The following is a 13,865-nucleotide window of genomic DNA, read 5'->3' on the forward strand; positions in this document are numbered from 1 at the left end:
GCTGTTATGTGTCTGTATTTTCCGCCGCTGCAGGACCTTGATGTGTGGATGCGATGTGATGTGTGTGTGAGGTGTGTGTGAGAGTGAGTGTGAGCCGGTGTACACTGGTAACTATGATACACATCGGGTAACTAAGGGACCTTAGTTACCCGATGTGTATAATGGTTACCAGCTTTCACGGCCTCCGTCAAGATCCCAGCATCGCAAGGTTATGTCTGGCGCTGCCGGGATCCTGACGCAGCCGGTGTAGAAGCAAGCGATATCCCAGCATGTTTTGATGTGTGAGGTGTGTGTGAGTGAGTGTGAGAGTGAGTGTGATCTGATGTGTGTGTGTACTCACCTGGGAGTCGCGGCTCCGTGTCAGTTGGGCCAGAGCGAGCGTGCATTGCGTGAGGGGGGCGGGGCCTGCAGAGAGCCGGGGCGAGAGGCCAATCCGTGTGGGGGGGCGGGGCCATGGCGAGCCCAGCGGCCAATCAGCTTTGTGTCACCGTAAGGACACAATTTCGGAGCATGACAGACAGACAGACAGACAGAATAAGGCAATTATATATATAGATGCGAGAATACAGCATTGAGAAGGGGTTGTTGGAGTCGTAGACAACCCTTTTAACAGTGATAACCATTAAAGAGGTGCACCATATAAGTTCTTTGAGACAAAGCTGGTATCCTGTATTTAAAAGGCACAAAGTACCATATGAGGGGGAAAAAAAAAAAGGGGGGGGGGACGTTAGGTATACACTTACCTTGTTCCCCACTTTATTCCAGCACTGCAGCAGAGACACAGATTTTGCCTACCTTTGCCATTTTCTAGATTGTAACACTCCATACAGGCCGTCGTGATTGCCGCATCCACTTATGTCCTACTTACTACCCACTATTATGAAAAGAACTAAAGCTGCTACACAATGAGAATATTTATGATATAAAAAACCACAATACCTGAAGAAGTGCTTCGGCTGGGCTCTCCTCTTTTCAACTGATCAATTCTGGATTTGCGCTCTCCAGAGGGCTCATTGCTTCTATTTCGTTCTCGATCTTTAGAGCCGCCATGCAATAGCTTATTTCTAACTGCCTGGTCGTCTCCACCACGGTGAACAGAATCAATGGACGGTGAGCGCAGACGACTTGATGTACGGCTCTGATTACTGGAGATACTACTGCTGCGTTTCTGCTCAGCGGGCTTGCGAGCAGGGGGTTCTTCCACAGATGAAGGTCGCGGATCCTCTTTCTCAGTTTTCACTTTGGTGGGCTTTTTAATGGGTTCTTCTATAGTTCGGTCTGGAATTAAAGGTTCTGTCTTTTCAGGAACATCTTCATCTGACCAGTCACTGAATGTTGAGTCTTTTGATTGGACGGGTTCTACAGCCATCTTTTCTGGTACTACTGGTGGAATTTCCTCTTTGACAACCACTGTGGCTGTGACTGTTGCTGCTATTACTGGGGGCGTTCTTGGACCTTTTTTCTTCTTGCTTTGCTGAACGGTGTCTTCATCAGAAATGTCAGATTCGTCCTTCTTTCGTTTTTTCTCCAAATTCTTCTTTTTTTGGCCTTTCTTGGGTGAAAATACTTTAGCTTCTTCTGGTGGTGATTCTACTGCACATTTTTCAACTGCAGGTTCTTCCTCTTTCTTTTTCTTCCCAGTTTTCTTCAGTGTTTTCTTCTTGACTTTGTCTTCATGTAGTTTTTCTGTAACCTCTCTTTCATCTGTTTTATGTTGGACAGCACTATCAGTCTCTTTTACCTTTGAGCTTTCGGCATCTAAATGTTCCCTCTGTTTTTCCGTAGTAGATGGCCGCTCCTTAACCTCCACCTCCTCGTAACGCCTGGAACCCTCTTTCCTCTCAGGTTTACGTTCCTCTTCCTTCCAACGCGTTGGCCTTTCTTCTGTAACAACCGCAGGACTAAGGGAACGAGTGTCTTGGGGTCTGACGACTTGGCTTAAAAGCCTGTGTTTCTCATCTAAAAACAAAATCATACACAAAAAAATATATATAATGTGCAACAAACCCTGGCTATGATATTCAATTTAATTCACATTTATTTTTAAAGTAAACTTTAGATGTCAGAATATATCCTTTCCCAATCCCACGTCTCCCTCCACCTCCTCAGGTCACGGAGATAAGACAGTAATAGCTTGTGATCTTTATCAAAGATATCACCTGCAGTTTTCCTTCTCCCTCCCTCTGTTATACACACGCAGAACCAGAAAGTAAAAATACTTGAACATTATAATCTACATCTATTGAGTATTGCCTTCATGGCATCCAGAAAACCCCAATAAAAAAGGCTATGTATGTATAACATGCCTTTAGGCACAATTGATAAATGACCTCTCCAGACTATAGCTGCCGGCTATTGCTTCCATCTACTTATTAATTCTGGTACCATCAAGGTAATAATAGTAAACATTAAAATTATTTTTGCCAAGGACTATTAATTCTTACTCTTCTCGTCAGCACTGTTATATGCATCGCTCTCTGGGGAATGCTCTCTACGACGCTTCGGGGACTGACGTGGGCTAGGACTGTTCTCATTTCTATGTCGTTTCCTGTAGGTGAAATAGGTTCATAGATAAAACAGAATAATGCACAGAGTTTTATACCAAAATACTGCAAATAAATACTAAATTTACTACCAATCATAGATGCCCATACCAATGGATAATCGACAAAAATGTCCAAATAGCAGCCAATGCTCAACAGAAATATTCCCATAAAGGTGTCAGCCACAAATGCACCAAATACCGAATAGAAAAATAGAAAGCACGCTGTCAAAGGCACTGCTCATTTTAACTCTGCGTTGGAACCTTTTTAACCCCTTCACCACCGGCCGATTTTCTTGGGTTTTTTTGCTGCTCTTCTTCTGAGAGCCGTAACTTTTTTATTTTTCCGTCAATCTTGCCACGTGAGGGCTTATTTTTTGCAGGACTTTTAAATGAATCCATAAGTTTTACCATAGAGAGTACTGAAAAGAAGGGAATTTTGTTTACTTACCGTAAATTCCTTTTCTTCTAGCTCCTATTGGGAGACCCAGACAATTGGGTGTATAGCTTCTGCCTCCGGAGGCCACACAAAGTATTACACTTTAAAAAGTGTAACCCCTCCCCTCTGCCTATACACCCTCCCGTGCATCACGGGCTCCTCAGTTTTGGTGCAAAAGCAGGAAGGAGGAAACTTATAAATTGGTCTAAGGTAAATTCAATCCGAAGGATGTTCGGAGAACTGAAGACCATAACCCAAAAGAACAATTCAACATGAACAACATGTGTACACAAAAGAACAACAGCCCGAAGGGAACAGGGGCGGGTGATGGGTCTCCCAATAGGAGCTAGAAGAAAAGGAATTTACGGTAAGTAAACAAAATTCCCTTCTTCTTTGTCGCTCCATTGGGAGACCCAGACAATTGGGACGTCCAAAAGCAGTCCCTGGGTGGGTAAAAGAATACCTCGATAAAAAGAGCCGAAAAACGACCCCCTCTTACAGGTGGGCAACAGCCGCCTGAAGGACTCGCCTACCTAGACTGGCGTCTGCCGAAGCATAGGTATGCACCTGATAGTGTTTCGTGAAAGTGTGCAGACTAGACCAGGTAGCTGCCTGACACACCTGCTGAGCCGTAGCCCGGTGCCGCAGTGCCCAGGACGCACCCACGGCTCTGGTAGAATGGGCTTTCAACCCTGAAGGAGGTGGAAGCCCAGAAGAACGGTAGGATTCAAGAATCGGTTCCTTGATCCATCGAGCCAAGGTTGACTTGGAAGCCTGCGAACCCTTACGCTGGCCAGCGACAAGGACAAAGAGCGCATCTGAACGGCGCAGGGGCGCCGTGCGAGACACGTAGAGCCGGAGTGCTCTCACTAAATCTAACGAGTGCAAATCCTTTTCACATTGGTGAACTGGATGAGGGCAAAATGAAGGTAAGGAGATATCCTGATTGAGATGAAACGGGGATACCACCTTAGGGAGAAATTCCGGGACAGGACGCAGAACCACCTTATCCTGGTGAAAAACCAGGAAGGGGGCTTTGCATGACAGCGCTGCCAGCTCCGACACTCTACGGAGCGATGTAACTGCCACTAGAAAAGCCACCTTCTGCGAAAGACGTGATAAAGAGACCTCCCGCAGCGGCTCGAAAGGTGGTTTCTGAAGAGCCGTTAGCACCCTGTTGAGGTCCCAGGGTTCCAGCGGACGCTTGTAAGGTGGGTCTATGTGGCAAACTCCCTGCAGGAACGTGCGGACCTGCGGAAGCCTGGCTAGACGCTTTTGAAAAAATACGGAAAGCGCCGATACTTGTCCCTTGAGAGAGCCGAGAGACAAACCCTTGTCCATTCCGGATTGAATTAATGAAAGAAAAGTGGGTAAGGCAAAGGGCCAGGGAGTAAAACCCTTGTCAGAGCACCAGGATAAGAAGATCCTCCAAGACCTGTGATAGATCTTGGCGGACGTTGGTTTCCTGGCCTGTCTCATAGTGGCAATGACATCTTGAGATAACCCTGAGGACGCTAGGAGCCAGGACTCAATGGCCACACAGTCAGGTTGAGGGCCGCAGAATTCAGATGGAAAAACGGCCCTTGAGACAGCAAGTCTGGGCGGTCTGGGAGCGCCCACGGTTGACCCACCGTGAGATGCCACAGATCCGGATACCACGACTGCCTCGGCCAATCTGGAGCGACGAGAATGGCGCGACGACAGTCGGATCTGATTTTGCGCAGCACTCTGGGGAGCATCGCCAGAGGAGGAAACAGATAGGGAAGTCGAAACTGCGACCAATCCTGAACTAATGCGTCTGCCGCCAGAGCTCTGTGATCTTGAGACCGGGCCATGAATGCCGGGACTTTGTTGTTGTGCTGTGACGCCATGAGATCGACGTCCGGCGTTCCCCAGCGGCGACAGATCTCTCGAAACACGTCTGGGTGAAGAGACCATTCCCCCGCGTCCATGCCCTGTCGGCTGAGAAAATCTGCTTCCCAGTTTTCTACGCCCGGGATGTGAACTGCGGAGATGGTGGAAGCTGTGACTTCCACCCACTGCAGAATTCGTCGGACTTCCTGGAAGGCTTGACGACTGCGAGTGCCGCCTTGGTGGTTGATGTACGCGACGGCCGTCGTTGTCCGACTGGATTCGGATCTGCCTGCCCTCCAGCCACCGATGAAAGGCCAATAGGGCTAGATACACTGCCCTTATTTCCAGAATATTGATCTGAAGGGAGGACTCTGTCGGAGTCCAGGTTCCCTGAGCCCTGTGGTGGAGAAAAACCGCCCCCCACCCTGACAGGCTCGCGTCCGTCGTGACCACAGCCCAGGTGGGGGGTAGGAAGGATTTCCCCTGCGACAGAGAGTTGGGAAGGAGCCACCACTGAAGTGACGTCTTGGTTGCAAGGGAAAGAGAGACGTTCCTGTCGAGTGAGGTCGACCTCCTGTCCCATTGTCGGAGAATGTCCCACTGGAGTGGCCGCAGATGGAATTGTGCGAAGGGCACTGCCTCCATTGCTGCCACCATCTTCCCCAGGAAGTGCATGAGGCGCCTCAAGGGGTGTGACTGACCCCGAAGAAGAGATTGCACCGTTGCCTGCAGAGAAAGCTGTTTGTCCAGCGGTAGCATGACCACCGCTGACTGCGTATGAAACTCCATCCCAAGGTACGTCAGTGATTGGGTCGGTGTCAACTTGGATTTTGGAAAGTTGATGATCCATCCGAACTGCTGGAGAGTCGCCAGAGCGACGGAAAGGCTGTTTTGACACGCCAACTGAGAGGGTGCCCTGACCAGAAGATCGTCTAAGTAGGGAATCACCGAGTGTCCCTGAGAGTGTAGGACCGCCACAACAGATGCCATGACCTTGGTGAACACCCGTGGGGCTGTCGCCAGGCCGAAAGGCAATGCCACGAACTGAAGGTGTTCGTCCCTGATGGCGAAGCGCAAAAAGCGTTGATGTTCGGGTGCGATCGGCACATGGAGATAAACATCCTTGATGTCGATTGATGCTAGGAAGTCTCCTTGTGACATTGAAGCGATGACAGAGCGGAGAGATTCCATCCGAAACCGTCTGGTGCTCACATGTCTGTTGAGTAGTTTGAGGTCCAGAACGGGACGGAACGAGCCGTCCTTCTTTGGCACCACAAACAAGTTGGAGTAAAAGCCGCGACCATGTTCCTGGAGGGGAACAGGGATCACAACTCCTTCTGTTTTCAGAGCGTTCACCGCCTGAAAAAGTGCATCGGCTCGCTCGGGGGCGGAGATGTTCTGAAGAAACGAGTCGGAGCACGAGAGCTGAACTCTATCCTGTAACCGTGAGACAGAATGTCTCTCACCCATCGGTCTTGAACATGTGGCCACCAGGCGTCGCAAAAGCGGGAGAGCCTGCCACCGACCGAGGATGCGGTTCGGGGATGCAGAGAGTCATGAGGAGGCCGCCTTGGAAGCAGTGCCTCCTGCGGCCTTTTGGGGGCGTGACTTAGCCCGCCACGCATAGGAGTTCCTCCGGCCTTTCTCCGGCCTGCTGGACGAAGAGGATTGGGGCTTGGCGGAGGGACGAAAGGACCGAAACCTCGATTGTATCTGTCGTTGCTGAGGTCTCTTTGGTTTGGACTGGGGTAAGGAGGAGTCCTTTCCCTTAGATTCCTTAATAATCTCATCCAATCGTTCGCCAAACAATCGGTCGCCAGCAAACGGCAAACCGGTTAAGAACCTCTTGGAGGCCGAATCTGCCTTCCATTCGCGCAGCCACATGGCCCTGCGGACTGCCACAGAGTTAGCAGATGCCACCGCTGTACGGCTAGCAGAGTCTAAAACTGCGTTCATGGCGTAGGAAGAAAAAACTGACGCCTGGGAAGTCAAAGACGTAACCTGCGGAGCAGAATTACGTGTAACCGCATTAATCTCAGCCAGACAAGCTGAGATAGCTTGTAGTGCCCACACGGCTGCAAAGGCCGGGGCAAAAGACGCGCCCGTGGCTTCATAGATGGATTTCATCAGGAGCTCTATCTGCCTGTCAGTGGCATCCTTTAGCGATGATCCATCTGCAACCGATACCACAGATCTAGCCGCCAATCTAGAGACTGGGGGATCCACCTTGGGACATTGAGCCCAACCCTTAACAACGTCAGAAGGGAAGGGGTAACGTGTGTCAGTAAGGCGCTTAGTAAAGCGCTTGTCCGGAACCGCTCTGGGCTTCTGGACAGCATCTCTGAAGTTAGAGTGATCGAAAAACGCACTCCGTGTACGTTTAGGGAACCGAAACTGGTGTTTCTCCTGCTGAGAAGTCGACTCCTCTACAGGTGGCGGTGGGGGAGAGATATCTAACACCTGGTTGATGGACGAGATAAAGATCATTTACTATGGCGTCCCCTTCAGGTGTATCAAGATTGAGGGCAACGTCAGTGTCAGAGCCCTGAGCAGCGACGTCCGCCTCGTCCTCCAGAGAGTCCTCCCGCTGGGAGCCTGAGCAGCGTGAAGAAGTCGGGGAAGATTCCCAGCGTGCCCGCTTAGCCGGTCTGGGACTGTGGTCCGGGCCGGAGTTCTCCACGTGAGACCTAGGGCCCCCCCTGGGAACGTGCTGCGGCGCGGGCAGAGAGGGGCCTGGGGGTGAAGATCCAACAGGGCCCGGGGCCTGTGTAGGGACCGGTCTGGACTGCAAAGCTTCAAGCAGCTTGGCAGACCATTTGTCCATAGACTGAGCCATGGACTGTGAGAGTGACTCAGAGAGTTTTTCAGCAAAAACTGCAAACTCTGTCCCTGCCGCCTGGACAGGGGGAGCAAGGGATTCTACCTGAGCCGAGGGGCCCACTAGTGACCGAGGCTCCGGTTTTGGAAGCAAAACAGGGGTTGAGCATTGCTCACAGTGAGGGTAGGTGGAACCCGTAGGTAACTTAGCCGCACAAGAGGTACAGGTCGCAAAATAACCCTGTGTCTTGGCAGCCTTGCTCCTTGTGGACGACATGCTGTTGTCTCCCAGGAGAGTGATCACTGAGGGTATATGGGAAGGGTATACAGCCCGACCGAACAGAAATATATAAATATATATAGTATCTATTCCGGCACCCTAAGGGGACCAGCACCGGGTGACCGGTGTGGCTTACCGACCGCTAAAAAGCGGAGTGTGTGTCCTCCAGATTCCCTGCCTTAGGTCTCCCAGCGTTGCAGAGCTCTTTCCAGGAAATCTTCCACAGGCAGAATGCCAAAGAAATGGCTGCCTGAGCTCTCAGGGGAGGAGAGGAGCCGTGGGCGGCGCTAGAAAAGTGCGGGAATCTGGAGTCCCCACAGTGATCAGTGAGGGGGGGAGGAACATACAGGATGCCCTGGCCCTCACAGCCGACGTCAGGTCGGCAGTCCCGCCCTTATCCCTAATAGACAGGCACGGGGGCGGGAGTTTTGCTACTAGGCCGCAATTGAAGCCGGGGACTAAATTTAATACCGCGGCCGACAAACAGGCGCGGTCGGCGCGGAAGTCCGCCGGCCAACACAAATAAGCAGCTGCTGCAGCGTCCGGGATGAAGGCGCTCCATGCACATCCCCCATGGGGGTACAGAGTACCTTAGTGATGCAGGGCCCGGTCCCTGAGGATCAACAAACTCCTGTCCGACAGATTCCCCCAGGGGCTGCGGAGGGAGCACGGTCCCAGTGACTGAATGACCGCTCAGGATCCCACTTCTCCCAGAGCCGCTAAGGGATGGTGAAGGAGACGGCATGAGGCTCCTGCCTTTGTACCCGCAATGGGTACCTCAACCTTAACAGCACCGCCAACATAGTGGGGTGAGAAGGGAACATGCCGGGGGCCCCGTGTGGGCCCACTTTTCTTCCAACCGATATAACTAAAATGAGATGATAAGTGGATGTGTGCCTCCTTCCACACAAAGCCTAAAACTGAGGAGCCCGTGTTGCACAGGAGGGTGTATAGGCAGAGGGGAGGGGTTACACTTTTTAAAGTGTAATACTTTGTGTGGCCTCCGGAGGCAGAAGCTATACACCCAATTGTCTGGGTCTCCCAATGGAGCGACAAAGAAACGGTAAAAAAATTCCACGTGTGGAAAAATTACAAAAAAAGTGCGTTTGCACGATTGTTTTTAAAATATTTTATTCACTGTGTTCACTGTATGGTAAAACTGATGTGTGGGTGTGATGCCTCAGGTCGGTACAAGTTTGTAGACACCAAACAGGAATAGGTTTACTTTTATCTAAGGGGCTAAAAAACAAACCAAAAAACTAATTCAGAAGTTTGTCCCAAAAGTAGTGACGCATGTTTTGCACCACTTTCTGCGACCAGTAGCTTACTAATTTTTCGGGTTTCTATGGCTCAGTTATTGTTTCTTTTTTGCGTTTTGAGCTGACATTTTTAATGGTGCTGTTTTTGCACAGATGCTACATTTTGATCGCCTGTTACTGCATTTTGTGTAAAGTTTGCAGCGACCAAAAAAACGGATTTTTGTGTACTCACCGTAAAATCGTTTTCTCTTAGCCATCATTGGGGGACACAGGACCATGGGTGTTATGCTGCCTATCCATAGGAGGACACTAAGTAGATGCAAAAGCATAGCTCCTCCTCTGCAGTATACACCCCCTGGCCGGGCCAGGCAACCTCAGTTTTAGTACACAAGCAGTAGGAGAAAAAGCCAGTAAAAACTTACCTCAACAGAGGAACATGAGGAAAAAAAAAAAAAAAGAAGAGTCATAACCAAATAAGGTACTGAGAGAACCAAGGCCCAACAGGGCAACAGGGTGGGTAATGAGTCCCCCAATGATGGCTAAGAGAAAACGATTTTACGGTGAGTACACAAAAATCCGTTTTTCTCTGACGCCTCATTGGGGGACACAGGACCATGGGACATCCTAAAGCAGTCCATGGGTGGGAAAAATAAACAAGACAACGCAACCCAAGGACTAGGAAACAGTCCCAGACAGCCTGGAGCGCCTACTGAGAGAGGTGCTCTACTGCCATTTGCAGAATTGTCCTACCCAGATTTGCCTCAGCTGAAACCTGGGCATGGACTCTGTAATGCTTTGAAAACGTATGTAGGCTAGACCAGGTCGCAGCCTTACACACCTGTTCCACTGAAGCCTGATGCCGAATGGCCCATGAAGCGCCAACTGCTCGCGTGGAATGAGCCCGTAGCCCACTAGGAATGGGCTTGAGTTGCAAGTGGTAGACTTCCTGGATCGCAGAGCGAATCCAGCGAGCCAGAGTCGTGAAGTTGCCTGTCCCTTCTTAGGCCCCTCAGGAATGACGAACAAAGAGTCAGTTTTCCTAAAAGGGGGCTGTCCTGGATATGTAATATCTGAGAGGTCTAATGAATGCAGAGACCTTTCCACCCTATGAACTGGGTGTGGACAAAAAGGAAGGCAGAACAATGTCCTCGTTCAAATGAAACGGGGTAGGAACCTTCGGAAGAAAATCCGGAAGGGGGCGCAGAACCACCTTATCCTGGTGAAAAATCAGAAAAGGCTCGCGGCAAGAGAGTGCTGCTAGCTCCGAAACCCGTCTGATGGACGTAATTGCCACCAGGAACGTTACCTTCCAGGACAGAAGAGAAAGGGAGGATTCCTTGAGAGGTTCAAAGGGAGACCTCTTGAGACCGTCCAGAACGAGATTGAGGTCCCATGGTTCCAGCGGCCGTTTGTACGGGGGAACTAGATGGGAAATGCCCTGGAGGAAGGTCTTGACCTGCATTTTTTGAGCCAGGCGGCATTGGTAGAAGATGGAGAGCGCTGAGACTTGCCCTTTAAGGGAACTGAGAGCCAACCTGCAGAAAATCGAGAATTCTGGGGATGGCCAGAGGCAGAGGCTAGCTGTTAGTTTCCCTGCACCATGAAAGGAAGATTTTCCACGTACGGTGGTAAATGCGGGATGACGCAGGCTTTCGGGCGCTGATCATGGTGGAGATAACTGCGGGGGAGAATCCTGCTCTTGTTAATACCAAGGTCTCAATGGCCATGCCGTCAGCTTCAGGGCTCTGGAGTTCTGATGGGAAATGGGCCCTTGTATCAGCAAGTCTGGGATGTCTGGAAGGCGCCACGGTACGTCTACGAACATTTGTACTAATTCGGCTTACCAGGCGCGCCTGGGCCAGTCCGGTGCTATCAGTATCACCGGGACTCCCCCTCTGCCTTGATTTTCCTGATTACCGGCGGCAGCAGAGGTAGGGGTGGAAATATGTAAGGCAGGAGGAAGTGGAGACAGAAGCAGACTAGAGCATCCGTGCCGATGGACTGCGGATTGCGTGACCTTGCTATGAACGCGGGTACCTTTGCGTTCACCCTTGAGGCCATTAGATCCACGTTTGGTGTACCCCAGCGAGTGCAGATGTGTAGGAACACTTCTGGGTGGAGAGAGCACTCTCCGGCGGCCAGGCCTTGGCGACTTAGAAGTCTGCTGCCCAGTTCTCTACTCCCGGTATGTGTACCGCTGATATCACTGACCCTGTCGATTCGGCCCAGCTGAGGATCCTGTGGGCCTCGAGATAAGCTGCCTTGCTGCAGATATACCCCTTGCTGCAGGAATACCCCGCGATTGATGTAGGTTACAGGTGTCGCATTGTCCGATTGGACTCAAATCTGATGACCCGCTAGCAGAGGGCAGAAAGCCCTGAGCGCGGGGAAGATCGCGCAGATTTCCAGGATGTTTATGGGTAGGGAAGACTCCTGGGGCGTCCAATGTCCTTGAGCAGTGTGGTGCCGGTATACTGCTCCCCAGTCTAGGAGGCTGGCGTCCGTGGTCAGGACCAGCCAGTTCGCTGGGAGAAAAAGATTTCCCCTTCGATAGGGATGAGGACCGAAGCCACCAGCGGAGTGCGTACCTGACTGAAGGCGTCAGGTGAAGATGTCTGTCCGGGGAGAAGGGACTCTTGTCCCACGCCGCTAGAAGGGCTAGCTGCAGTGGGCGGAGGTGCAGTTGAGCAAAGGGTACTGCTTCCATAGCCGCCACCATCCTGCCGAGCACCTTCATGCGGAATCGATTGGAACGAGACGGAGGACATAGAAGGCAGCGTACCGCTTGTTGAAGAGTGATTGCCTTGTCCAGGGGGAGATAGATCAAGCCCCGACGGGTGTCCAGGGACATGCCCAGGAAGGTGAAGGATCGTAATTGGATCGGGGATGATTTGTCTAGATTCACTAGCCACCCTAAGCGGGATAGGGTGTCCACAGTGATCTGTACGCTGGTTGAGCAGTCGCGGAAGGAGGGGGCCTTGATGACTAAGGCGAGGAATTCCCCTTCAACCATGGATGCAATAATGGACCTTAGGGACTCCATTCTGAATCTCCATACGTGCACATGTTTGTTCAGATGTTTGAGGTCCAGGATGGGTCGAACTGACCCATCCTTTTTGGGGACCACAAAGAAGTTGGAATAAAAACCCCTGGACTTCACGTCGTCCGGGACGAAGGGAATTTTGTTACTTACCGTAAATTCCTTTTCTTCTAGCTCTTATTGGGAGACCCAGACGATTGGGGTATAGCTACTGCCCTCTGGAGGCCACACAAAGCACTACATTAAAAGTGCAAGGCCCCTCCCCCTCTGGCTATACCCCCCCGTGGTATCACGGGTACTCCAGTTTTAGTGCCAAAGCAAGAAGGAGGAAGCCAACAACTGGTTTAAACAAATTAACTCCGAGTAACATCGGAGAACTGAAAAACCGTTCAACATGAACAACATGTGTACCCGCAAACAGCAAAAACAATCCCGAAGGACAACAGGGCGGGTGCTGGGTCTCCCAATAAGAGCTAGAAGAAAAGGAATTTACGGTAAGTAACAAAATTCCCTTCTTCTTCAGCGCTCTATTGGGAGACCCAGACGATTGGGACGTCCAAAAGCTGTCCCTGGGTGGGTAAAGAAATACCTCATGTTAGAGCTGCAAAACAGCCCCCCCCTACGGGGATGTCACTGCCGCCTGCAGGACTCTTCTACCTAAGCTGGCATCCGCCGAAGCATAGGTATGCACCTGATAATGCTTGGTGAAAGTGTGCAGACTCGACCAGGTAGCTGCCTGACACACCTGTTGAGCCGAAGCCTGGTGCCGTAATGCCCAGGACGCACCCACGGCTCTGGTTGAGTGGGCTTTTAGCCCTGAAGGAACCGGAAGCCCAGCAGAACGGTAGGCCTCTATAATTGGTTCTTTGATCCATCGAGCCAAGGTGGCTTTAGAAGCCTGCAACCCCTTGCGCGGACCGGCGACAAGGACAAAAAGTGCATCGGAACGGCGCATGGGCGCCGTGCGGGAAATGTAGATCCTGAGTGCTCTCACCAGATCTAGCAAACGCAAGTCCTTTTCATACCGGTGAACCGGATGAGGATAAAAGGAAGGCAAGGATATATCCTGATTAAGATGAAACGAGGATACGACCTTAGGGAGAAACTCCGGAATGGGGCGCAGCACTACCTTGTCCTGGTGGAACACCAGGAAGGGAGCCTTGGATGACAGAGCTGCCAGCTCAGACACTCGCCGAAGCGATGTGATCGCAACAAGAAACGCCACTTTCTGTGACAGGCGAGAAAAAGAAACTTCTTTGAGAGGCTCGAAAGGCGGTTTCTGGAGAGCCACTAGTACTCTGTTCAGATCCCATGGATCCAACGGCCGCTTGTACGGGGGCACAATATGACAGACCCCCTGCAGGAACGTGCGCACCTTAGGAAGACGTGCTAGACGCTTCTGAAAAAACACGGATAGTGCCGAGACTTGCCCTTTAAGGGAGCTGAGCGACAAGCCCTTTTCCAACCCTGATTGCAGGAAAGACAGAAAAGTGGGCAATGCAAATGGCCAGGGAGACACTCCCTGAGCAGAGCACCAGGTTAAGAAAATCTTCCACGTTCTGTGGTAGATCTTAGCAGAAGTTGACTTCCTAGCTTGTCTCATTGTGGCTACCACTCCCTGTGATAAGCCTGTT

At 51.2% G+C, this 13,865-nt stretch overlaps 1 protein-coding gene across 3 annotated transcripts in view; it reads right to left on the reverse strand.

Annotated features, from left to right (window-relative positions):
* ZC3H13 (zinc finger CCCH-type containing 13) overlaps positions 1 to 13,865 on the reverse strand; it is a 258,743-nt gene that overhangs the window by 94,294 nt on the left and 150,584 nt on the right. For all 3 annotated transcript variants that reach the window (XM_075336884.1, XM_075336883.1, XM_075336882.1), the window contains 2 exons: positions 2,445 to 2,548; positions 940 to 1,959 (listed from right to left, as the gene is read on the reverse strand). In XM_075336884.1, coding sequence (XP_075192999.1) covers positions 940 to 1,959; positions 2,445 to 2,548 — 1,124 coding nt within the window. The remainder of the gene's footprint in view (positions 1 to 939; positions 1,960 to 2,444; positions 2,549 to 13,865) is intronic.

This window comes from Anomaloglossus baeobatrachus, chromosome 2 (genome assembly GCF_048569485.1).
Source record: "Anomaloglossus baeobatrachus isolate aAnoBae1 chromosome 2, aAnoBae1.hap1, whole genome shotgun sequence".
In the NCBI taxonomy this organism is placed as follows: Eukaryota; Metazoa; Chordata; class Amphibia; order Anura; family Aromobatidae; genus Anomaloglossus; species Anomaloglossus baeobatrachus.